Source organism: Geotrypetes seraphini, chromosome 15 (assembly GCF_902459505.1).
Source record: "Geotrypetes seraphini chromosome 15, aGeoSer1.1, whole genome shotgun sequence".
NCBI lineage: Eukaryota > Metazoa > Chordata > Amphibia > Gymnophiona > Dermophiidae > Geotrypetes > Geotrypetes seraphini.
Window position 1 is genome coordinate 66130739 of NC_047098.1, and position 26736 is coordinate 66157474.

Genomic DNA, 26736 nt, shown 5'->3' on the forward strand with positions numbered 1-26736 from the left:
CTCCAAATATCTCTTAATCCATTTTTAGGCTTCTTATTCAAATAATTAGATATAATTTTATACCACTTTGCGGCCTGGTGACCCAGAAAATCTGCCTGGAAACATAAGAATTCTAAGCTGTCTTAATTTCTTAATTAAGTAAGATTGCAGATGACCAGCAGCCAGCCTCTCAGCGGTATCAGTTCCCAGTCAGAAATTAATTCAAAAACGTGGTTAAGAACAATCTTGAGATTTATTTTTGAAGTGACATCACTACCTTCATTCCAAGCAAATCTCTCTCATGTATATTCATTGTGGGTATCCTGAAAGCTGTATTCTTCCAAAGGATCTTTATTTTTCCTCTTCAGTTCATTTCATATCTTTCCACACTTTTCCACCAAAATAGTATTCAGATTTATTGTGGGGGGAAAATGGATTAGATGACATTTTTAACCCAAGCATAAAAATACCAAGACTGTATTATTAATACAGCAAAGAGCATACTGAATTTAAGTTTAGTATCAAAGTAGTACCAGTTTGCCTTATTTATTGACGCCCTCTTGTATAATAAGCATTGTGTTCCATGTTCAGTGATTGAAATGTTAAGAATATGGGCAGATTGCTCCGTCATAACCCATCTGGGAGCATTCTCTCACATTCTACATCGTTTGGACTGTTTTCACTCTCTTTTCAACCTTCTACTTATGATTTTTAACAATTTAATCAGTACTGAGGAAGCATGTTGTTATATAATCCTTTTAGGTTTTAGCAACCAGCAGTGGCGTATCTACAGTATGTGACACCCGGGGCCGATCATTTTTTTAACGCACCCCTCTTGAAGCTGCACTTGGGGTGAACCAATCCCCCCCCCTTTTGGTATGCCACTGCCTGAGGAAGGAGATTTTGGTTTCCAAAGTTTTAATTAAAGAAAATGTATTAAAATTGGTTCAATAAAAAGATTACCTTATTTCCTTTTTCTTTTTATAAATGTTTATCAATACAGCAGCAATACTTACTTTATTCTAAAGCCACAAAACATCTTTTGTAACATCTCCTCATCTTCTCTTCACTCTCCATTCCATCCAGCGTCCACCCTCTTTCTGTCTCTTCCATTTTTCTCTTTCTTTCTCCACTTCCTCCCCCATGCTCTGGCATCTCTCTTCTCCTTTCCTACTCACCCCTGGTCCAGCATCTGCTTCTCCTTCCATCTCTCCTTTCCCTCCATGCTCAGGAATATTCTTTCCTTCCCTCCCTTCCTTCCTGATGGTCTGGCATCTCAGTCTCCTTCCTTTCCCTCCCCCCATGCCCTGGCATCTCTCTCCTCTCCTTTCCCGCCTTCTCTCCCTCCCCCTCCATGCTGTGGCATTTCTTCTCTTCCTTCTCACTGCTGTCTACCTCTTTGTTGCATCTCACTTCCTCTCCTCCACCCCATGTCTCACTTCCTCTCTCCCCCATGTGCAGCAGCCTCCCATACCTCCCTCCCATTCCTCTGTCCCATTTCCATGCACCTCCTAACCAACCCCCCTCCCCCCACAGTTTCAGGCCTCCCACATCAGCGGTGGCCGGCCTTTAGAGGCAGCGCTGTGAACAGATTGTTTGCGGCCTGCTCCGCCAGGGCTTTTCTCTGCCATGTCATCAGTGACGTGGCAGAGGGAAGGCCCCAGCAGGGTAGGCCACAAACAGCCTGTTGAGCACTGCCTCTAATGGCTGGCCACTACTGCTGTTGCTGCTTTAAGAGGCAGGCCCAGAGATATGTCAGTTCCTGGACCAAGACGCTGGCCCCTTTGAGCACCCCTCGCCCCACCCATTTGGTATGCCACTGGCAACCAGAAAGTTTCACATCATATACCAATCTTCTCAACAATATAGCACTGAATGACATTTTTATAGAGCAAGTCAACTCTTCTATTTTGTCTACGCACTTTCCTTCTTTTCCTTTGAGCTTCCAGCTGAGTTAGAAGTAACTTTTATTACTTCTTATTTGCATCTAGCCAGAAAGAGCGTTTTTTTCCCATTTTGTAACCCTTGACCTAGCTCAGCCATTTTGATGACAGTCTGGTCAACAGCCCTCTTCAGAACAATAGTGAAGAGATGGCAGGACCATAACAGAGCTGACCATTATTTGAGATGTTGCTAAGGAGCTTTATCTTTTTTACAGAAAGGGTGATAGATGCGTGGAACAGTCTCCTGGAGGAAGTTGTGGAGACAGAGACTGTGAATTCAAGAAGGCGTGGGATAGGCAGATGGGATCTCTTAGAGAGAGGAAGAGATAATAGTTATTGTGGATGGGCAGACTGGATGGGCCATTTGGCCTTTATCTGCCATCATGTTTCTTTGATTAAAAAGATAGAGGATGGCATACAAAGTGCGTTAAGTCTGCAGTTGTGTTAACAAACATTATTTGGGTGTCAAGAACATGAATGCTAAATCTCTATCCAGCATATGTAATTAACCGGGATATAAACCAATACCTTGGATAACTGAGCCGCTCAGAAAATTAAGACATGAACTGAGGCAGATTGAAAGGGTATGGAGACTCTGACAGTTGTAAGATTAAATTGAATGAATATCTAATGATATGTAATGCAGAAAGGAATGCATTTTATAAAAAGAAACTGCAAGAAGTACAGCATAACCCTAAAGGGTTATTTTATACTGTGCAGTACCTAGTGAATGGAAATGAAGAAGAGCATAAGAAGTGCCTCTGCTGAGTCAGACCTGAGGTCCATCATGTCCAGCAGTCCGCTCACACGGTGGCCCATCAGGTCCAGGACCTGTATAGTAACCCTCTATCTATCCCCTTCTATCCCCTTTTCCTTAAGAAATTTGTCCAAACCCTTCTTGAACTCCAATACCGTACCTTGTCCTATCACGCCCTCAGGAAGCGCATTCCAGGTGTCTACCACCCGTTGGGTGAAGAAGAACTTCCTAGCATTCTGAATCTGTCCCCTCTTAATTTTTACGAATGGCCTCTTGTTCTTGTAGTTTTCGAAAGTTTTAAGAATCTGTCCCTCTCCACTTTCTCTATGCCCTTCAAGATCTTGTAAGTCTCTATCATGACCCCTCTAAGTGGCCCTAATGATTATGCCAAATTTCTGATTGAAAAGTTTGATAGAATGTTTACACAACAGTGGAGGATGAAAGATTGTTGTTGGAAAATCAGAACATTGAAAATATATATAAATGGGTAAACTTTGATGTGGCTGATGAGGAAAAGGTAAAGATAGTTGTTAAGGGATTGACGCCAATGAGATCAGTTGAGTACCCGTGTTCGTCAGCATTGGTAAGAGCAATAATTGATGATACGGTAATACCTTTAACCAAAATTTTGAATAAGTCTTTGCAACTGCGGCAATAAAACCAGTTCTAAAAAGATAGAACATGGATCGAGAGAATATGGCTAATTATAGCCCCGATCTTAAAGATTGTTGAATGAATTGTACTGGAGAAACTTGAGGAATTTGTAGAGGAAAACAACAGTTTAGATATACAGTACATCAGTATGAGTTTAGGAGAGGGCATGAGGTGGGAACCTTATTATTGTCAACTTTTGATATGCTCTGGAGAAGCATGGATAGGAGTAAAACTTTTTGTGTGGTCTCGTTAGACATCTCAGCATTCGGCACAGTGGATCCATTGATCCTATTGAGTAAATTGCAGAGGAGTGGTATTGGGTCCTGAAGTGGTTTAAATCACTTAACAGAGCGCAGGTTAGTGGTGAAAGTGGTGAGTATGTCTGCCACATTCCCAGCAAAGATGGGTGTGCCGCAAGATTCGGCACTCTCAGCCTTGCTCTTTAAATATGTAGATCGCATCATTTGGAAAGGTTATGGAAAAGCTGGAAGTTCAGTACAGCATTTATGCAGACGATATATTTGCTTCTTTTTTCCCGTTGAATCAAGAATTGATTATGTACAGAAAAAACTAGTAGAGTATATGGAGAAAATAAAGGAGTGGATGGATGACATTGTGCTGAAATTAAACATACAGAAAACAGAAGGATGTTGGTTTAACGCAAGTGAGAAAAGTAGAACTGCAAAATGATAAATTGATGGTTACTTCTTGTATGAGACTATTAGGTGTTTATCTTGAGAATCACCTCTCAATGGAAAATCACAATTTGCATGTGATTAAGGGAGCATTTATGTAAATGAGAGTTCTGTAAAGAGTCAGACCAATGTTATCAGCATTAGATTTCCAAATTGTGGTCCAAAGCCTCGTTGGATTTTTGTAATTCACTATTTTTAAGCATTACGGGAGCAAGGGTTCATGCCTTGCAGATAATACAGAATACAGCTGCGAGGTTAATTACCGGAGTACCAAAATACGATCATGTCACCCCTGTTTTTAAAAAAATTACATTGGTTGCCTATTGCTTTTGAATCAAGTACAAAATTTTGACCATTGTACATCATCTGCTCTATGGAGAGGCATCATGGTACTTGATCCAAATTCAAAGAAAATATATTCCAAATCGAAATTTGCAATCAGAGGCAACTATGAGAATACTCAGGACATACAGTGTAGGAAAACGTCTGGCAGCAGTATCCTTGGGCCCGAGCATATGGAACTCAATGAAAGGGACACTAAGGGGGTCTTTTACTAAGGCCCATTATATTCTAAATCGGATAGCACGCCTTAGTAAGAGACCCCCCTAAGATTATGTGCAGATTTTAAATCTTTTTTAAAAAAATCTCTTAAAGACATGTTTATTTGTAAGGGCATTTCAGAACTGATCAGCAGATATCAGAATATTTCGACTACTAGAAGACAGCGTGTTTAAAGGAAGCAGGGAGGAGCGCAGGGAGAGGGGTGACATGATTGAGACATTTAAGTACGTCACAGGTCGTGTCAAGGTGGAAAACGACATATTCTTTCCTAAGGGACCTTCAGTCACAAGGGGGCACCCGCTCAAACTCAGAGGAGGGAGATTTGGTGGTGACACCAGGAAGTATTTCTTTACAGAAAGGGTGGTGGATCACTGGAACAAACTACTGGTGCAGGTGATCAAGGCCACTAGCGTGCTCGACTTTAAGAATAAATGGGACATCCACGTGGAATCTCTACGTGGGTCGAGCAGCACTCTGACTTAATGGGGTGGGACAGTAGAGTGGGCAGACTTGATGGGCTATAGCCCTTTTCTGCCGTCATCTTTCTATGTTTCTAATGTACGTATGGAGTTTGTTTTATTTTATATATGTAAAAATTTGTTGCTTAGTAGAAGTAGAAAAGCAGGATAGGTCACTTTGCCTTTATAACAAATATGAACAATATGCTTTTGAAAAACGTGTTATTTCCAGCTTGTCCTTGGAAATTCTTGGACTGCTTTATGTACTCATCTTGTTAACCACTCCTGATTCATACATACATATCTACTGTTTCTTTGTTTGTTCATTCTCTTTCCCTTCCCTTCCCTTTCCTCTTTCTTTATCTTCTTTGTCACTCCTTGGTTCTGATTAGAAATTTAGCGCTACTTCTGTAGTGACATATATGCATTGGATTATATGTGCATTGTTCTTTATGATCCCTATTTTTCCTGTGTGATATTTTTTCATGAAAATTTCAATAAAAATTTTGACCTTAAAAGAAAAGCGGGATAGGTAATTTTTAAATAAATAAATAAATGAATCTGCCACATTACTTCAAGAATCTATGCCACAGTCTTCCCCAAAATGTTAACATTAACATGCTAAACGTAGCACAAGAAATTTAACTGGCTGGCATGTCATTGATAATGAGTTGTCAACCCCAGATTAATGTGCATTAATGGTTTATTGACATGCAAGTGAAAAGCTTAATGTTGGCATCTTGTAAGCCTCATTTTCACTTGGTGCCATTTTTCATCAATAGTATTTGCCCTGGAATTTCTTCTCAGCTTTGACCAGCCTTTCTATTTGTGACGAGGATTTTCCAGCTGCCTTTCTGGACCCTGCATGCTTTCACCTTCATTCTTGCGTTGTTGAGGCTTTTCTTCTAGTCATTCAGAATAGAAATCCCCTCAGAGTCACAGGGGCATTGTCCTTCTGATCCGTTCACCTAGATAAATATTCATGGTCGAATGTTTATGTAGATAACTGACATAAACTTAGTCCTCTGTCACATCTCTGCCTTTCTTTTTCAGCTTGGCAGCGACCTTGGAGGAGGCATTGGTGGAAGTCCAGCAGTAAGTTTCACTCGTTTGAATTTTCTTGAGGTTTTGTGTTTTGCTGTACAAATCAGAAAATTCTTCAGCTATGGTTTTTCAATCAAATTTGTTTTCAAGCAAAATTAGATGGAACCAAATCCTGTTAGCATGGATGATATGAAACCTGTCCTTTTCTTGATAAGGGCTAAAAGCTATGTAGGCCAAGCTATGCAAACAGCTGGACATAGTTGGGGAGGGGGAAGATGGCCAATTCCGTACCAACATACAGCATTTGGGGAATCAAGTTTCCAAGTTTCTTTACAATTTGATATACCAACCATCAAACAAATATCTGGACGGTTTACAATTCCTAAAATTAGTTTAAAAAAATGCAATAAAGAGAAATTTTTTTTTAAAAAAAGGTAGGGGAACAAAAAAACCAGACAAAGAGTAGGTACAATAGGCAAGGAGGAAGGGGAAGGGAGAGAACAAAAAGGAGAGGGGAGGGAGGTCGCTTCATAAATGTGGTTATTTGGAGCAATTAAAAAATGGAAGAAAAAGGATCTTATCTTATAAAACCACATGCAGACTGAAAAATTGCAGGAAGACCTTAGGAAATTGGAAGACTGAGCATCCAAATGGCAGATGAAATTTAAATGTGGACAAATGCAAAGTGATGCACATTGGAAAGAATGATCGAAATCATAATTACCAGTTACTAGGGTCCACCTTAGGGGTCAGCACCCAAGAAAAAGATCTAGGTGTCATTGTAGACAACACACTGAAACTTTCTACTCAGTGTGCAGTGGCAGCCAAAAAAGCAAACAGGATGCTAGGAAATAAAAACCAAGAATATTATAATGTCTCTGTATTGCTCCGTGGTGTGACATCTTCGTGAGTATTGTGTTCAGTTCTGGTCGACATATCTTTAAAAAGATTATAAAACACACATATAGGGCCCTAGCAGTGTTTAGTGCAGAGAGTCGTGCTGAATGGCCCGCGCTGCTCCCGACGCTCATAGGAACGCAATATAACGTCTAACTTCGAGGTTAGACATTTTTGGGAAATGCATTCAGAAATTGGGTAGAGAAAATAGTCGTTATCCAAAAAGCAAAACGTCTGTCTGGTTGTTTGTTTTTAAATAACCATTTTTCCTCAGTGTATTTTTCTTTTGAAGCCATTTTTGGAAAAACAAATTGTCCAAGTAAAAAACACATAACACAATTCGTAGGACATGGGAGGGGCCAGCATTCATAGCGGACTGGCCACACAGACATCCCAGCAGTCCCAGGTACACGTCACCAGAACCCCCTTATATTGTATGGGGTGGGGGCTTCCAAAACATCCCCTCAACCATCTTACCCCTTTGTCATTTTCTGGGTGTCTTTTTCTCTTTTGTAAATGAGCCCCATAGCAGAATTAGAAAAGATTATAGTTTTAAGAAAGGTTTTGACAATTTGAAAAAGGATGGAGTCTGTCCAGAGGAAGGCTAATAAAATGGTATGTGGTCTTCATCATAAGGCGTATGGGGACAGACTTAAAGATCTCAATCTGTTTACTTTGGAGGAAAGGCGGGAGAGGGGAGATATGACAGAGACGTTTAAATACCTATGTAATGTAAATGCGAATGAGTCGAGTCTCTTTCATTTGAAAGGAAGCTCTGGAATGAGAGGGAATAGGATGAAGTTAATAATAATATTCATAATAATAATTTTATTCTTATATACCACCATACCAAAACAGTTTTAGGGGCTCACAACAAGGTGATACAGATAAAATACAAATTAGAATAATGGACTTAAAAACAGATAAAGACAGAAAGCATTTACAATATAATGCAGAAAATACTGTCATGGCAGGGAAAGAAGTAATACATAGGACAGATAAAATACATCAAGTTGAATCTAAGGAACTTGATTGCAAAAATGAAGCAGAATGCATTAAGAGTTGAGTCTTTAACAATTTTCTAAAATCAAGATAGGAAGAGACCTCTAACATTAAATGTCAGCTCCATGATTATCGGGCACATTGAAGAAATATGCTTCCTGTTCTCCTTTCTGATTTCCCAAATGAAAGCAGGCTATTAATAGTGTTATGTGGTTTGGGCTGACTGGGGGAGAGTGTGGCGCAGTGGTTAAAGCTACAGCCTCAGCACCCCTGGGGTTGTGGGTTCAAACCCACGCTGCTCCTTGTGACCCTGAGCAAGTCACTTAATCCCCCCATTGCCCCAGGTAGATTGTGAGCCCACCGGGACAGACAGGGAAAAATGCTTGAGTATCTGAATAAATTCATGTAAACCTTTGTGAGCTTCTCCTGGGAGAACGGTATAGAAAATTGAATAAAGAAAGAAAGAAAATATCAAAGAAAAGAAATGTTGGGCATAGGAATGTAGAGAGAGGCTTTATAGCCCTATGAAATATTGTCAGCTTCTTATGTTTTAGATTGCATCAACATCTTCTTTTCTGACATTTCCTGCTCTCCCTTGCCCAGGTAGGACAGACTTTCATTCCATCTTCTGTGCCTGCCACTTTTGCTCCTTCGCCCACCCCAGCTGTGGTCAGCAGTGGACTGAATGACCTGTTTGAACTTTCGGCTGGCATTGGCATAGCACCTGGAGGATTTGTACCACCAAAAACCGTACGTAAGAACTTCATGCTCACAGTAGGAATCTAAAGACCAACACTTCATTCTTATTTTCAGGGATCAAATGATCAAGGAATAGTTTATGTCATTTAATAGGAAAAGAATGAACAGTAACACAAAAAGGATCAATACTAAAAACCATCCTTAAGACAAAATATCTTCAACCCCCGGTCCACAGAAATTTCCTGCCGGTCCACAGGGCCGGCATGTGCATCAGGCCCAAAACTGTGTTCTTTAACTGCTGATCCGCGGTGCGATTGATGCGTTGTTAATAAGATTATATTGTGTGTATATATGAAAAATGAATGGAAAAAAATAGTGTTACAATAAGGACTATGGGGGCAGGGTCTGGGGTGGAGATTGGGTAGAGATGGGCAGGGTCTGGCCCATGACTTAGCCCAGTGTTCTTCAACCGCCGATCTGCGGACCGATGCCGGTCCACAAAATAATTATTTTATTTCTACCGGTCCATAGGCGTAAAAAGGTTGAAGAATACTGTTCTGAGATACTATAGGAACAGATAGGAAATGTATTTCACGTATTAACAAAGGTGGAAAGAAGAGAAAACAAGAGCTGGCATAGCCAAAATAACATCCTTTAAATAATAAATTGATGCTGTTGTAGAGAATGGAAAAAGGATCCAAATGAAGAAAATAAATAATAAGCGCTATAAGCACTGGCTAGTTAGAGGCAAAGCATTGATAAAGAAAACTAAAAAAGGATTTGAAGAGAAACTTGCCAAAAAGGCAAACCCTCATAGTAACAATTTTTTAGGTACATCAGAAGCAGAAAACCTGCGAGGGAATTCATGGGCTGTTGGATGATCAAGGAGCAAAAGGGGCACTCAGAGAGGATAAGGCCATAGCAGAGAGACAATGAATTCTGTGCTTCGGTCTTTGCAGAAGAAGATGTAAGAGATCCACCTGAACTGGAAATGGTTTTCAAGGAGGATGATGTGGAGGAACTGAAAGAAATCTTAGTGAATCTGGAAGATATACTAAGCAAAATGAACAAGTTAAAGAGTGATAAATCACCTGGACTGGATGGTATACATCCCGGGGTACTGAAAGAACTCAAACATGAGATTGCTGATCTGGTGTAAATGATCTGTAACCTGTCGCTAAAATTGTCTGTAGTATCTGAAGATTAGAGGGTGGCCAATGCTGTTATGCTGATTTTTAAAAGGGGTTCCAGGGGAGATCTGGGAAATTACAGACTGATAGGCCTGACTTCAGTGCTGGGCATAATAGTAGAAACAATTATAAAAAATAAAATTGTGGAACACGTAGACAAACATCATTTATGGGACAGAGTCAGCATGGGTCCAGCCAAGGGAAGTCTTGCCTCACCAATTTGCTTGACTTCTTTGACGGTATGAAAAAACACATAGATAAAGGTTAGCAGGTTGATATACTGTAACTAGATTTTCAGAAAGCTTTTGACAAAGTTTCTCATGAGAGGCTTGGGATATGAGGCAATGTTCATTTGTGGATTAGGAATTGGTTATCAGATAGAAAAGAGAGGGTAGGGTTAAAAGGCTCTTCTCAATGAAGGAGGGTAAATAATGGAGTGCCACAGAGATCTGTACTGGGACCAATGTTATTTGACTTGTTTATAAATGATCTGGAAATTGGAACAAGAAGGTGAGGTGATATTTTGCAGATGATACTAAACTGTTCAAAGTTGTTAAAATGCATGTGGAATGTGAAAAATTGCAGGCAGGCCTTAGGAAATTGGAAGACTGGATGTTCAAATGGCAGATGAAATTTAAGGGGACAAATGCAAAGTGATGCACATTAGGAAGAATTACTGAAATCATTTGCCTGGGTGCACTAAAGATACCGACAGGATCGCTGTTGGCCGTTTCTCTGGCTGATTCTGCAGGAGCAATCTATGCACTATCAAGTTTACATGCAAACTCAAGAGATCAATGGCTCATTGAGTGATTGACACATTTGCAGAGCCCTAACAGTGAAAGGGGAAGCAGCCTCCTGTCACTGCTGTTAGGACTTTTTATTTTTTTTAATGGTACAGATGTTGTGTGTGTTACATATGCACAAACTGCTCCATTAAAAAAAATAGCCCTTCATAATGTCCCCCTCATGGCAGCGAAAATAGCAGGAGGGATGCCTACTCCCTCCTGCCCGTCCAAATACCTCCATGCCATGCCCCCAACCAGTCCTGCCCCCCTCCCTCACCCAAACAAATCCCCTCCCCTTTCCCCAAAATAGGCAGGAGGGATGCCCACTCCCTCCAGCCACCGGACACTCCCCAAATCTCCCCCGTACTTTTTTAAGTTCAAGTTTATTAAAAATTGGATTAATCGCTTATTCAAAATTCTAAGCGATGTACAAAAAAGTAAAATTACAAAATTTCTGGGGGAAATAAAACAAACGAATAAGACTAACCTGACAAAACATATTAAACAAAAGGAAGAAATGGGGAAAGAAATACAAGTTGTTGATGGTAAATAAGATAAGTAGGGGAAAAAACCAATAGGAAGGGTGAGAGCGGTGGGCTTCAAATAAGTTGGGAAATAGGATTCAATTGAGGCTCCCAATCTAGCTTTCTAGCAGCCAAATGCATCTTGAATCTGTCTAGGTTGCGTTCTTCCCTTAAATGAATAGGGAGGGAATTCCATGTTTGGGGGGGGCTGTGACAGAAAAGATGAATTGCTGCCATGTGTTAATGTTTTTAAGAGAGGGAACAATTAATAAATGTTGGTCGTTTGGCCTAAGTAATCTTGTTGGAGTGTGGGGAATCAGTAATCTATGAATGAAGGCGGGAGATTTGAGAGTTAGCAGACTTATTTTATATGTTACGCGGTGAGCAACTGGAAGCCAATGCGCTTTCTTAAGGAGGGGTGTCACATGGTCAAATTTCTTAGCTTTGGAAGCAGGAAGCCTGCTCTGAGGCTTCTGTTTCATGACGGGCCTTTCCCTCCCCAGTGCTTCATGTGATAAACAGGGAGAGGCCAAAGGCCTTGATTGGCCTCCCTTGGGAGGGGCCTTAGGCAGCTGAACCAGTCAGGGCCTTTGGCCCCTCCCCATGCATCACATAATGGACCAGGGAGGGGAAGGCCCGTCATTTAGAATTGGCAGGCGTGAAGCAGGAGCCTCAGAGCGGGCGTCCTGCTTCCAACTTTTTAAAAAGGTATGGGGGAGGTGAGGGGGGCGGCTGGTGGCAGGAAGGGGAGTGGGCATCCCTCCTGCCATTTGTTTTGGGTTGGGGGGTAGTGGCTTGGGCATGCCTGGTGGAGGGAGGGGGGCCATGGCGGGGGGGTGTTGTGCGTGGCAAGAGGGAGTTTCCCTTCAGCGTCTTCTCCCCACTCTCTCTTCCCCAGTTCCCTTCAGCAGCGTCTTCTCCCCTCTCTCTCTTCAGCAGCGTCTTCTCCCCTCTCTCTCTTCAGCAGCGTCTTCTCCCTACTCTCTCTTCCCCAGTTCCTTTCAGTGTCTGTTCCTCTCCTCCAGCCCTCCCTTCCAGCACCCTTTGTGCTTCCTGCCCCTGATCGGGGGACCCAGATACATCAGGCAGCCAGCTGAGGCAGCCAAGCCTCCAACCGCCCTCCAGTCCGAGATGTTTTGTGCGAAAGAGGCAGGTGAGATGGATCTTCAGGGAACCATTCTTGCAGCAGCTCCCAGCACCCGCACGACTTGGTCTGCCGCTGCACAACCCTTGCTCCACGTCCCTCTCAGTTACAGTCACCATGACTGATAGGGACGAGGAGTAGGTGCTGGGAAATGCAGTGGCTCGGGCAGCTGTGGTTGGGCTCCCCCTAGTGGCGCCAGGCTGTCCAGATCCTCCTTAGAGCAGCTGGTGTTCTCCAGGCTCTCTGCCTCCGACTTGGGCCCTTCCAACACCAGCAACGCGTCGCTGGTCTCCTCAGTTGGACAAGGACATTCACCGGAGACGAGCAGTGGGTCCTTCACACTCCGCAACTCCAGGGCCCCAACTGCAGTTCTAGGCTGGGTCCAGGGGTTGCATTGGCTTGTCCACACCCGCCACTCCTTGGTTGTTCGCTCCTAGTGCACAGTGGTACGGCGGCGGAAGTGCAAATCTACCCAATTTTCAATCTGCCAGTTCTTCTGCTACTTCCAGCCATCTCTAGCCAAGGCTTCATGGGAGGGAGGGAGGGAGGGAGGGAGGAAAGTAAACATTGCCATGGGCCGGATTACAACACTAAACGGACTGGATATGGCCCGCGGGCCGTAGTTTGCCCATGTCTAATCTAGCCCTTAGTTACCAGATGCTAGAATCTACCTTGGGGGTCAGTACCCAAGAAAAAGAAATAGGTGTCATTGTAGACAATACTCTGAAACCTTCTGCCCAATGTGTGGCAGTGGCCAAAAAAGCAAACAAGATGCTAGAAAAGGAGTGGTAAACAAGGCTAAGAATGTTATAATGCTCCATGGTACGACCTCATCTGGAGTATTGTGTTCAGTTTTGGTCTCCTTATCTCAAGAAAGATTTAGCGGCAGTAGAAAAGGTTCAAAGAAGAGCGACCAAGGTAATAAAGGGGATGGAACTCCTTTGGAAAAAAGATGACTGAGGGGAGATATGATTGAAGCCTACAAAATCCTGAGTGGTATAGAACGGGTACTTGTGGCTCAGTTTTTTAAGACTAGAGGACACTCGATAAAGTTACAGGGAAATGCTTTTAAAACCAATAAGAGGAAATATTTTTTTCACTCAGAATAGTTAAGCTCTGGAATGTGTTGCCAGAAGAGGTGGTAAGAGCGGTTTACTTAGCTGGTTTTAAAAAAGGTTTGGACAGTTTGGGGAAAGCCACTGCTTGCCTTGGATCGCTAACATGGAATGTTGCTACTATTTGGGACTTTGCCAGGTATTAGTGACCTGGATTGGCCACAGTGAAGATGGGATAATGGGCTAGATCAGGGGTGTCCAACCTTTTGGTGTTTCTGGGGCTGCACAAATGCGCAAACGCTGCAGCAAAACAGAGGAGGGAGCTGGCAAGATGGTAAACACCCGGGGACAGCAGAAGAAAACACTGCATCGTCCTCGACCGGGGCCGCACAAAATACTTCACGGGGCCACATACGGCCCTCGGGCTGCAGGTTGGACACCCCTGGGCTAGATGGACCATTGGTCTGATCCAGTAAATCTATTCTTATGAAATGGTATATGGAGTGAATAATCAGGTCACAGAAAGCATCTTTTGACCACTGAGGAAAATTAATCCGGAGGTACACAAGTGAGCACCTTTCTGCTCTGCAGAATAAGTCTGTAGTTTATCCTGGTATAACTTTTTGAAATAACAAAATACATCATTATATGTTGAGGCCTCTTTCATCCTTTAGGGCCATGTATCCCTGGTTTTTCTTTGCACAGTAGAAAAAATAAGAAATTACCACTAGATCGTTAAGCAATAAAGGTTGACCAAATCCTTCATTCTTTTGGAGCTGAAGTGCTGAATAGCTTGGAGAGCAGCCTCTGACTGTGACTTTCAAGGCCGTCGGCTAAAACATCCACAGACACCCGTAGGGAACTCTGTTTTGCTTGGAGCTTTGATACCCCTTCAGATGTCTACTATGGTATATCAAAACCAGTAATAATAATAATAACTTTATTTTGTATACCGCCATACCCGGAGAATTCTAGGCGGTTCACAGCAATTAATTAAGATTGCAAACGATGAGATCATTGGAATTAACATTTTAGGAATGTAGAGGTCATTGAAGTTGATAGGGATATACAAGAATGTACAATAGGAAGTTAATAGATTTGGAGGGTACGATAAGAGGGAAGGAGGGGGTTCACGTGTATTGATGGGAGTTGAAGAGGGGAGGGGTATGTTAGGGGTTCTGTCTGTGAAATCAATATCTTCCCGTTGCATTAATTTGGATTTTGTAAATTGGTTTCAGGTTTGGCTGCCCGCAGTGAAAGCAAAGGGCTTGGAGATCTCTGGCACCTTTTCGCACCGACAGGGCCACATCTGCATGGAAATGAACTTCACCAATAAGGCTCTGCAGCACATGACAGACTTTGCCATCCAGTTTAACAAAAACAGGTAAGAGGTCAATGAGCTGGTGAGATCGGACAGAAGAGTTGCATTTTGTCCATTTTATCTTCGGTTCGTTTTAAACACTGGCCATTCAGGATGCCATATTTATCTTCATATTAAATGTTGGACCTGAAACCTTGCATCCCAAGTGGAAGTTTCGTTCCATCCCTACTGTTCAGTTTCAAGTTTATTAAAAATTTGATAAAACACTAATCATAAATTCTAAGCACTTTACAATAAAAAATTTTAAAAGGGGTCCAGTTAACAAACTATTAATGACATAACATTACTTATATGAAACAATAGGATAGTGGAAAGAAATAAAATTTGAAAGAAAGAGAACAATTAAGGAAAATAACATAGGGAAAGGGAAAAAATAAATTATTTGATTCTTTGTGGGGATTGTTTTCGATTTGTGTGTGTCTTAGATAAGGGTCTGGTGGATTTTGCTAGAGTCTTTGTTTATATTTGTGAAGATGTATAATATTGAAGTGTCAGTAACACAGAGCCAGATCGATCTGTATAATGGGGTTTTTTTTTAGCTTATGATGAGTGCTTTGGTTTATTTTGAGATGTTTCTATATTTGACTTTGTATACCTTCTAGTTATAAGTGGGATTTAACTAAATAAACCATAGCCTTTTACCATTATAGATGCCGCATTCTCACTGTTGGCCCAGTAGTTGATGGGTTTCAAAAAGGTTTGGACAAGTTCCTGGAGAAAAAGTCTGCTTGCCCTGGAATCAGTAGTATAGAATGTTGCTATTACAGTAAACTCTGTTATCCGGCACCCATGGGGATAACTAGTTTCTGGTTATTTGAGAGTTAATGTAAAAAACAGTTGTGTCTCTATCATCCCCTTACCCCCACTTGTATGTCCAGCATCTTCTTGCCTTCTTTCTTGGTCACTTTCTCTCCCCACTCTCTCCCTCCCTTACCCGAAGCAGCAGAGCCGGTGTTGGCAATCTCCTCCCTCCCTCCTCGCTCACTCACCCGACGATGTAGCAGCTGCCAGCGATCAAAGGAAGGGCCAGTAAACAGGCAGAATAATTTTGGAACTATTGTTTGTAACAGTTTAGAATTTCCAAGAAACCTTTTTTGTGCAATGATGTGTTGAATAGACTCCAGTTTTGTTTTGAGGTTAGATCACTGCAGGAAGTCATTCAATCTACACATAAGATATCTTAGCCAAGCCAAGCAAAGCAAGTCTTGAATTTTCCACGCACCCAATTTCATAAAGGCAGCCACACCAGATCAGGTGACTCTATGAACCTTTAGTAAGAACAGAAATGGCAACCAACAACTTTAGTACTGTGGCCAAGTCCTTAATCAGAAAATGAAAAAGGGCAGACCCTGAGTATGTCCATGTTTAACCTCGGAGCTTCAACGTTGAAGGTGCCAATGACGTCTCTGCGTAACTGCTTTTTTCTTTTTGGTCTTCAGCTTCGGGGTAATTCCCAGCACTCCTCTGCCTATCCACACTCCGCTCATGCCTAACCAGAGCATCGACATATCACTTCCCCTCAACACCCTGGGACCTGTTATGAAGATGGAGCCACTCAATAACCTCCAGGTAAGAGTTCTGCAGCTTTTAGCTCCTCTTTTTCCAGTAATAAGATGCAATATATAGGTACTATTTGCTGAAATCAAGTGCCTCTGGTTTGTATGGTTCTTCATGTGTCTGGTCACAATGGTCTATTCCAGGAACTTTTTTAAACCCAGACATGCTAATTGCTGTTAGCACATCCTCTTGCAATGAGTTCCAAAGCTTAACTGATTTTAACTGCCAGCAGAGCTACTTAGAAATATTGGTAGTTGGTATCCCTGACTGATGTTCCTTGCTCTTTGTCACTACTGATGATTCGTCAACTGAAGGTGACTGAATTTTCAGCCCTGCAATTCTATTCATAAAAAGTATCGAGAGCACTTCCTTTATGGCCTCTCTCTTTTTAAGCTGTTCCTCTATAGTTTGGGCCATTGCTAGGGGAAACCTGGGTCAGTTCCGGCAGTGAGCCCAGTGGATAGATTTTTGTGCAACAACCAAGAGATTTGAAGGGATCCTGAGTTGCTGTGGGAGGCAGCTGCAGCTCTAGGCTCTCTTGGGCACGATTTGCCAACATTGGAACTCCTGCTACTCACCGTTCTGATGCCAGCTGGTGGTGTTGATATTAGATCAAAAACTGATTGTTTTTCGAGCATGGGACTGCTTCTGTAAAAGTACACCAGGTGTGTTTGTGTATATATATATATTATTCCTTTTTTAAAAAAAAAAATTTTTTATTCATTTTCAATTGAAAAACAGTGCATACAAGAATTCAGACAAGTTATTTGAAAAAACAGCACTTGCATCTATCAGTAAAATACATGAGAATCATTTTCACCCCCTCCCGCCCCCCGATTTCATTATATTCAAAAAACCATACAATAATACTTTCATATCATTAATAGACCAGTCCCTATATACTATCCCTCTGCCTCCCACCCACCCCCGTTCCCTGGATGTGTAAATTATAACCAGAAGTAAAGGGAAAAACCATTCAATTAGAATCAATAAAATAGGTCAATGGACCCCATGTCAGTTTAAACCATTTGTTAACCCCTTACTCTGAAACCATTTTCTCGTGTCTAACACAAGCATAATGAAGTACACCAGGTGTGTGTGTGTGTGTGTATATATATATATATATTCTTTGATTTAACACTTCTAGGATTCCCTCTGAAGCATTTGCTAGTGATGACAAATGAGTTTTCTTAATTTGGGGGGTTTCTTTTTTTATTTTTAATTTGGCTCAGTTTTTAGGCGTTTTATTTTTTTGTATTTTTAGAAAAGTTTCTTTTGAATTTTGAGATATTTTGTGACTTTTTTTTTTAAAGATTTTCTGTTTCTTAATTAGCAGAATCGGCTTTTCTGCACAAGAGTTAATTCATGACTGTATATAAATGGAAGAATGTACCATACATTCATAAAGGTAATTGCAAGCAAATGATTATGGCATTAGAAGATACAGTAGATCATTACATTAATTAGTGTTTCTGTATCGCTAATATTCCCCATGTTGCATACAAAGGGATTACAATCACATTCATGTCTATCTTGGGAATGTATTTGCATCCTGTGCTAAAGGTGTCATTTTGTTTGTGTTAGGTATTTTGAGAATAGATAGATTTTCAGGTTTTTACCAAAGTTTTTGTAGGAATGGGAAGTTCGTCATTGATCCCTAGTATATGTTTATGTTTTATTAATATTTGGTATACCACTTAAGCATCTGTGGAAGAAATTTGATCCATGGTGGCATTCGTGCATAAGGTGTGTTTGTTCCAAAAGAAGCACCTGAATGATTTTTCCCGTTTGCAGCCATTTTCAGGTCCTCCAATGCCTTGCCACAAATGGGAAAAGCCACCTCAAGGCAGTTGTAATAAGAGGACTCTAACCTAGGCTACAACAGCTCCCTCTTACCCCTGTAGGCCAATGGTTCTTTGGACTCCCAGCCAATCAGGTTTTCAAAATGTCCCTAATGAATATGCATGAGATTTGCCTATAATAGAAGTGACATGCATGCAAATCTGCCTCCACAGGGAAGCCATTATACTCAAGACTAACAGTTTAACATTCAAATAGTTTATTTAACTATTGGTTTACTACCTTGTTACAGAAAATACTTTCACAATCATTATAAAATTACGTAAATAACCATATACACAAAATTATTCAAGAGAGACACACTAAACCCCCATTCATTACATCCTCAAACCTGCAGTTGTCCTTATTTATCATATATCATTAGTTCCTTTTTCAACTCCAGATCCCGCGTTGATCCTTAAACGATACCTATACTTGAATATAAATCTTCAGTTTATACTCAACTCAACCTTTCTCCCCCCCCCCCCCCCCAAAGTAATCACGGAATTTAATTTCAGTCAATCCATTGTGCTTCCAGTGTTTTTTCTCAAGCCTCATTCTCACCCTGGAGAGATGGCTCTTCATACTTTGGACTGCAAACGAGCTTTGGCTTCTTACTTACAGCGGACTAAGCCACATAGAACATCTCCTCAACTGTTCATCTCCTTTGATCCTAACAGGTTGGGTCGGCCTGTATCCAAGAGAACTATTTCCACATGGTTGGTGGCCTGTATTACCTTCTGCTTTGCTCAGGCTGGGCTACAACTCGGAGGTCGTGGAACAGCACATAAGATCCGAGCTATGGCAGCTTCAATTGCTTTCTTACGTTCCACTCCTACTGTCTGGAACTGAGGGGCCGTGAGCCTACGTCAGGCAGGAAGGCACTTGCACATGCGTGGTACGGGCAGTTGCGAAGTTTCTAAAAACTTAGTGATAATACACTTTTAATGCTTTCCATACCGGGGCTCCGTGGATGACACCACCCCACATGTGAGAAGAACTGTCTGCTGTCCCTAGATAACATCTGTTACAAGAAGTAACTGTGCTGTATGCAGGAAGTTTATGTACATCAGAAATTGATAATGATCCTTGAGAAGTTAGAATTTCTTCTCGTACCCTGACTCTTCTTTCTATATCTCAAGGTAATTATTCACACTAGCATTTGTCTTAACCCCAAGAATTATATACATTAAGCCACTGGCTGTAGGATGAAGTTGGAAGAGAAAGCATGAAGGAGTTTCTGCATACGCAGTTGCTGAAATAAAAAATCTTACATTTGCTGTTTATTTCTAATTACAGGTAGCTGTGAAAAACAATATTGATGTCTTCTACTTCAGCTGCCTCATTCCTCTAAGTGTCCTCTTTGTACAGGATGGGAAAATGGGTGAGTAGATTGTGTTGGGCATCAATAGGAAGAGGTCTGTTTTGTTAAGGAATTGTACATTGAAATGCGGTGGACAGACAGGAGGGAGGAGAGGAATTGGACAAAGGAATGACAACCACAGTCCTTAATTTCCACAATGAACATGCATGCTTCCATTGTATGCAAATAGATGCCTTGTGGAAATGTTGAAACTCCGGTTGGGCTGTGGCCCTCAAGGACTGTGGTTGTTTAGGATTAAAGAAATGCTCTCTCGGATCCCTCCTTATCGTCCGGGTAGGGAATTGTGCTGTTGGCCATGGTAAAAGTCAGCCTTGTTTTTAGTTAAGCAGATTCAGGGCCGTCCACCCATCCCGGTTTTGGTATTCTTATCATCTGAAACTTGATATTTTAGGATATGCATTAGAGTCTATCTTCCAACAAGTTCCTATGGGCAAAACCTGTGATAAATCAAAGTAACTATCTCTTGTCAGAATACTCCTAACAAGCCAAATCTTTTTTGAGTATGTAAATACAACATGTGAAACACATGAATGCTTTTACCCACACCGAGCAGGTGCCTTTTTACATGGGGAAATGTATTCTTTTCCTACATAAGTTTAGCTTATTGTTCCTTCTGTGTATGACTTCCCTTTTAATGCTTACTACTAATTATTTCTATAATGCTGCCAGACATACACGTAAGAAACGGTCCCTGCTCAGTAGAGCTTACAATCTAATCAAAATAGGAAATTTCTCACTGAAGGAATGATAAAACACACATTAAATATAAGGGATCAGATAGACTAGGAGCAAAATAACTCAGAAAATTTAACAGATTGGAATCAAATTTATATCCTAGGAACAGCTATGAATTTCAGTAACAATCACTGAACAGAATAAGTGAAAGGAGTAGACAAAACTTAAACCCCAAGAAGTCTTACACTGCAGGTAGAACAACACCTTGCACGCAGAATATCAACTCTCAATAGACCTGAGAAGGTGTGTTTGAGAATTCACTAGGTTGGCACGTATTTGTATGAAGAATGCCTGAGCTCCCTCTCACCTACTATCCCAATACACAAAACTAAAAATATCGAGAAGTCAAAAAGAAAAAGGGAATTTAGATCAAGGGTTTGAACTATTTCTGAACGCTCTTCAGACTAATGTTTAGAATATAAACTTAAATATGGCTCATTGAATACACTTGATAAATGATTACATTCTATATAATAAAACCCTAAGCGTGCAAGCGAGCCACTGTCATATAGCAAAATCATTCTTGAATCAGCTGGAAGCTGCCACTGACTCAGCATTTTTCCTTTTTTTCCCCCTTTTAACAGAGCGCCAAGTCTTCCTTGCAACATGGAAGGACATTCCCAATGAAAATGAGCTACAATTCCAGATCAAAGAATGCCACTTAAATGCTGGTAAGTACTGCATATTTAGTCTGTTCTTTTGACTCAGAATCATTTTGCTGTAGATATAACTGTTTAAAGACAGAAAGGATTCGTCCACATTCACCTAAAGCAAGGATCTCAAAGTCCCTCCTCGAGGGCCGCAATCCAGTCGGGTTTTCAGGATTTCCCCAATGAAGATGCATTGAAAGTGCATGCACATAGATCTCATGCATATTCATTGGGGAAATCCTGAAAATCCCACTGGATTGGGCCCTCAAGGAGGGACTTTGAGATCCCTGTTCTAAAGTGTGCAGGTGCATTATACTTGAAGCTTGTCTCCAAAGCCTGTACTATATCAATTACACTAAATAGAGAACTCTCTTTACTTTGAGGTGTATGTGCACAGTAAATGATTCATTAGTAACGGAGAGGCTTAAGGTAGGTAGGTACATCTGAGGCCCACTTTAGGCATGCATGAGAGACTTTGCTTCTAAGGAGAGTTTGAAAACAATTTTCATGCTTTCCAATGGGTCAATTGGTCAGAAATGGCTCCTGGCCAGTTTAGTTGTTTGTTCAGGGCTAACTGCTCATTTTCAGAGGCAGTTAACTGCTTAGTGCCACTGGAAATGTCTGGTTAGCACCTATCTGAAAACTGGCAGTTTTGAGGGCGTTCTGGAGGCAGTTAAGTGCTGGATATTGCACTAGTGGCTCTGCAAACCCTTAAATTCAGTGCCAAAACCGGGACATGGTTTGGCATTGAATTTCTGGGCATAAGTCCAGTAAAACGCTGAGTGCCAGCAGCTAAATATTGACCCCAAAAGGTTTAGTGAGCTCTTCTGCCACTTTCATTTGTGAAGGAAAAGCCTTAGGCTCTTTAAGTGTAAATAGAGACGTTTAAATACCTACGTAATGTAAATGCACATGTCGAGTCTCTTTCATTTGAAAGGAAACTCTGCAATGAGAGGGCATAGGATGAAGTTACGAGGTGATAGGCTCAGGAGTAATCTAAGGAAATACTTTTTTACAGAAAGGGTGGTAGATGTATGGAACAGTCTCCCTAAAGAGGTGGTAGAGACAGACTGTGTCTGAATTCAAAAGAGCCTGGGATAGGCATGTGGGATCTCTCGAAGAGAGAAAGAGATAATGGGTACTGTGGATGGGCAGACTGGATGGGCCATTTGGCCTTATCGGTCATCATGTTTCTATGTTTCTAAATAGTGGAAGAGTGAAAGCTAACCAGTCAAGCTGATTTACTACTTTTTACTCTGCACGCAGCTCTGAGTAATGAGAGCATTAGGCTGAGAACCAGGAAAGTCCGGGTTTAAGTCCTACTGGTCTCTGTGCGCTACCAAAAGGAGTTTGTCTTCAGTGGGAATTTGTGTACGCACCTGTAAAATAAGAGAAATTACAGGCCACCTCATTGCTGACTTCTCTCACTCCAGCATCTGCGTGGGCATAATTACTGTACAAGTTTTCCACACCCAGACTTAGGAAATGCTCCCGTTTTTAGAAGAGAGATACTTTTAGGAGTATATATAACGGTGGCTTTCTGTGAAGCACTTCTGGATTGCTGATATTGTTGCATTTATTTATATAAATCTTTATTAATTATTTAAACTCACAATAGGTATAACACAAATACAATCATTTTATACTTATTAAATCATCAAATTATAGCTTTCATCAAATATCCCCACTCCCTTATATCCAACAATTAATCATAAGCAGAAGAAATCATAAAATATCCCCACCCTAGACGTGTATGAACAAAAGGGAATTAATATTTATTCTATGCAATAATTTCAATCTTTACAGTATCTTGTTAATGGCTCCCAAATAACCTAAAATTTCCTTGCAGCATGTCAATTATCCTTTCCATTTTGAAAATGTAACACACAGAGTTCCACCAAAAGCTATAATTCAGCCTATCCCAATTTTTCCAATTATTCATAATCTGTTGTATGGCAACCCCTGTCATAATGAGTAGAAGCTTATTGTTATTAGAGGATATTTGGCGTTTTGCCCTCATTGACATGCCAAACAATACTGTGTCATAGGATAATGCCATTGGATATTGTTGCATTTAAAAAATTACGGAATAAGCATTATTATGGACAAACTTCAGATTAAGAACCATAGAGGGGCCTGATAACTGCGAGAGACTGCAGGGGGAGGTGTTTCATGTGGAAAGTGTTGTGTCCAGTAGAAACAATGGGGCACTTTTCTGTATTGCTGATTATGGGTTGGGAAAGGTCATTAAGGGGGGGGGGGAGATGCAGAGCCGGACATGTTTGGGGATTGGGAGATTTTGATATTGAATTTATTGGCTTGCTTGAGAACTATGTTGTAATGGGATATCAGACGTTTACTTCCAGCTCTCATTAGTCTGGCCCAATGCAGCATTCTGTTTGCCATTCCTTCTACATGAGACTAGGATGGTGGCTAATTTGAAACAAAAGGAGGCACGCTTTGTGTTCTGTCTTTCTCATTTGTTGGGGTTACCAGATTTCGTCAGCAAAAAAGGAGAACATGTGGTTCCCATCCCCAATCACTTTACCCTGTTCCACCCCCAGCCCCCAAATGAACTTTGTCTCTTTTTCCCCAAGCTCGAAGCTGCATCTGGAGGGCCTCCAAGCATGCACAAATGCAGCGTAATGTCACGTTGCATCTGCGCAAACTCGCAGGCCCTCCAGATATGGCCCCGAGCTTGGGACCTTCCAAAAACTGGACAAACTGCCGGGTTTTACAAATCCCTACAGGGCACCCAGACAGTCCTCTAAAAACAAGATATGTCTGAGATTTCCCGGACATCTGGCACCCCTAGTTCTGTTATGTCCCTTCCGGATTCCATACGATAGGTGTTCAATCCTAACCCGCAATCCGGGAGTTGCAGAAATCCACAAACCTTTCTGAGCACATGCGCCACCCCCTTAGCCTGAGAACTAGCAAACATATCCAGTTACAATTTCTGCAAGCAATCCGTGCAGAAGTCTTTCCAGTTGTTTTGCTTCTTTTTCTTATTTTTTTCACTTAAAGTTTGTTTTCTCGGTGGCTTCAGTGTCTTGAGACCCCTTCCAGGTGGTCCCCTATTATAGGAAATGAAGCAGCGACTGCGGCTTCACAGAGAAACTCTGGTGGATCTGTGGAGCCAGTCTACTGTGTGGCATCAATTCTAGATGATGGGTCCCTTCCCCTGGAAGTCTGCTTGCCGGTGACCTTGTCACAGGTTTCAAGCGCAGGCTGTATGCGTCTGGAGTGAAACCCACCGGGTTTCAAGGTGCAGGCTTCTTTTCCTACCCCCGACTGTATGGATGAGAATCCATGGGGGCGGAGGTTGTAGTCATCTGGCCGGCTGGCAGTCTGAAGATTTCAAGTCTGGATCCATTTGGAGATGTTTCTGAGGCAGAAAATCCTTTTCCTTCATTCAAATGCTGTTTGCAGCTGCTGACAGTCTGGCACTGCATACTCTGAGTAAACCTCCATTTTTCCTATGGGAACTTCAGGGGTGGCTTATAAAACAATTTTAAAGACATTTTTCACAGTTTCCGAGGGTAGGGTTCAGGTTCCCCACCTTCCCAGATCCCCAAATCGCTATTTTTTATTTTTGGCTTTTGTTTATTTTTGGCGCAAATTCATGACAGTGGCCATCTTGGAATTGATCATTTTTTCTAACTTTTATTTCTCTCAAAATCTCTCAATTTGACTCAAAATCATTTGGGATGGACTCCCCAGTCCCTAATCTGTTGAATTGGACATTGATTGTGCTAGATTGGCGCCGGAACACTGATTGCGTACCATATGCCGTAGCGTGCTAAGGGAGGACTTTGCCTCCTCTGAGTAATTTTAGGCTGGGGAGCTGGCCTGGGTCCATGCCTTCTAAAGAAAATCTTGCCCAGAGGCTGTCCTGGAGTCTGGCGCAAAACGCCTGCGTTCCGAGTCTGGGGACTCTATTGGCATGGCTATGTACCTCAACAGAGTCCTGCCATGGTTGCAGAGTTGGCCTTTTCACCAGATTTTATTTGGCTCCTCTGAAAGGCATATTCCTCAGACCCCGCTTATTTGACACAGCCGGCAGGCGCATTGGGGCTTTTTTGGTCTGTTGCACCTGTGGCAAAGCTTCCTGTTTGGAAGCCCTCTCGTCTGGCTGTGCAAGACCTCGATTGCAGTAGTTACCATGCAGATATTATGATTCTTCTGTCTCCTGCCACTGTCTTTATTTTGGATCCGGCTGATGCCTTTGCTGAGACTGGTCTCCTCGGCCACCCTTGAGTTTTCTACATTTCCATGTTCTGCAACAACATTTCCAGTTCGCAGCTCTGCCCTTTGGCTTCACGACAGCACCTGCACTTTCGTTAAAGTGATGGTAGTTGTGGCAGCTTTTCACCAGCAGGGAGTCCCAAGCCCACCCTTCCTGAGACAGCTGGTTGATCTGGGCTCCTCCATCTTGTCAGGTGTGCAAAAATGCGGTGCAGACGGTAGTGTCTCTGCTGCAGGCATTGGCAAGTTCAGGAAGAGACGCTTGGTGTCCTCCCAATCTCTGGAGTTTCTGAGGTTTCTCTTCGTCTCCAGACAGGTGCGTGTATTTCTTCTCAAATTTGAACAAAATAGCATCTGTAAATGTGGACTACCTTTCAAAGGAACGTGTTGCCAGAGGATGTGGTAAGAGCGGATAGCGTAGCTGGTTTTAAGAAAGGTTTGGACAAGTTCCTGGAGGAAAAGTCCATAGTCTGTTACTGAGACATGGAGGAAGTCACTGCTTGCCCTGGATCGGTAGCATGGAATGTTGCTACTCCTTGGGATTTTGGTCAGGTACTAGTGACCTGGATTGGCCACAGTGAGAACGGCCTACTGGGCTTGATGGACCACTGGTCTGATCCAGTAAGGCTATCCTTATGTAACTTATTTTATTTATTTATTTATTTAGATTTATATCCCGTTCTCCCAGTAGCTCAGAACGGTCTACAAGTAAACATACACAGTAGAAGTAATTAGGCAAATAAGATGTACAATAGGTTTAGGTGCTTGGACATACAAAATTGTGCAGTATTTATCAGGGTACAAACAATTTTTCAGAGTACAGACAATTTATCAGAGTACAGACTAAGAGAGGACTATACTGAAATTTAGGAGAAGTTAAATAGGGGAGAGAAGAGAGAGGTGGGGTTTAAGGGGGGGTGTAGACTGAGGGAGATCTTTAGTTGAAGAGGAGGGTCTTTACCATTTTACGGAATGTCAATAAAGAGTTCTGTTGCCTGAGTTGGGGGGGGAGTTTATTCCAGAGATGTGGGATGAAGTGGCTGTAGGATCGTTTGCGGGCAGTTTCTGAGAGGAGGGACCTTCCAGGGGGAATGCATAGGCGTATTTCTGATTTTGAGCGGAGGGAGCGAGTGGGGGTGTAGATGGGAAGCTTAGATTTTATGTAGGAGGGGGTGGTGGCATAAATTCTCTTGTGGGCTACTGCTAGGGCCTTGAAAGCACAGCGCTGGCTAATTGGGAGCCAGTGTTCAGCGCGGAGTGCTGGGGAGACGGGATCATGGTAGTTGAGGTTGTGTAGGAGGCGGATAGCTGCATTTTGGACACGTTGGAGGCGTTTGAGATTATTTTTGGTTAGTCCATTAAATAGGGAGTTACAGTAATCCATTCTGGAGAGGACATATGCGTAGAGGAGTTGGGCGAGGTCAGGTGTGGAGATGTAGGGTTTGATCCTTTTCAGTTGGCGGAGGTAGTAGAAGGAGGTGGAGATTACTTGGGATATGTGGGCAGATAGGGATAGGTGTCCGTCTAAGGTTACTCCTAGGCTGCGTACCTG

At 42.0% G+C, this 26736-nt stretch overlaps 1 protein-coding gene across 3 annotated transcripts in view; it reads left to right on the plus strand.

Moving 5' to 3' along the window:
* Positions 1–26736, plus strand: part of LOC117349121 (AP-1 complex subunit beta-1) — a 123706-nt gene that overhangs the window by 90559 nt on the left and 6411 nt on the right. For all 3 annotated transcript variants that reach the window (XM_033922157.1, XM_033922159.1, XM_033922158.1), the window contains 6 exons: positions 6101–6142; positions 8594–8740; positions 14629–14774; positions 16211–16340; positions 19467–19551; positions 20871–20957. In XM_033922157.1, coding sequence (XP_033778048.1) covers positions 6101–6142; positions 8594–8740; positions 14629–14774; positions 16211–16340; positions 19467–19551; positions 20871–20957 — 637 coding nt within the window. The remainder of the gene's footprint in view (positions 1–6100; positions 6143–8593; positions 8741–14628; positions 14775–16210; positions 16341–19466; positions 19552–20870; positions 20958–26736) is intronic.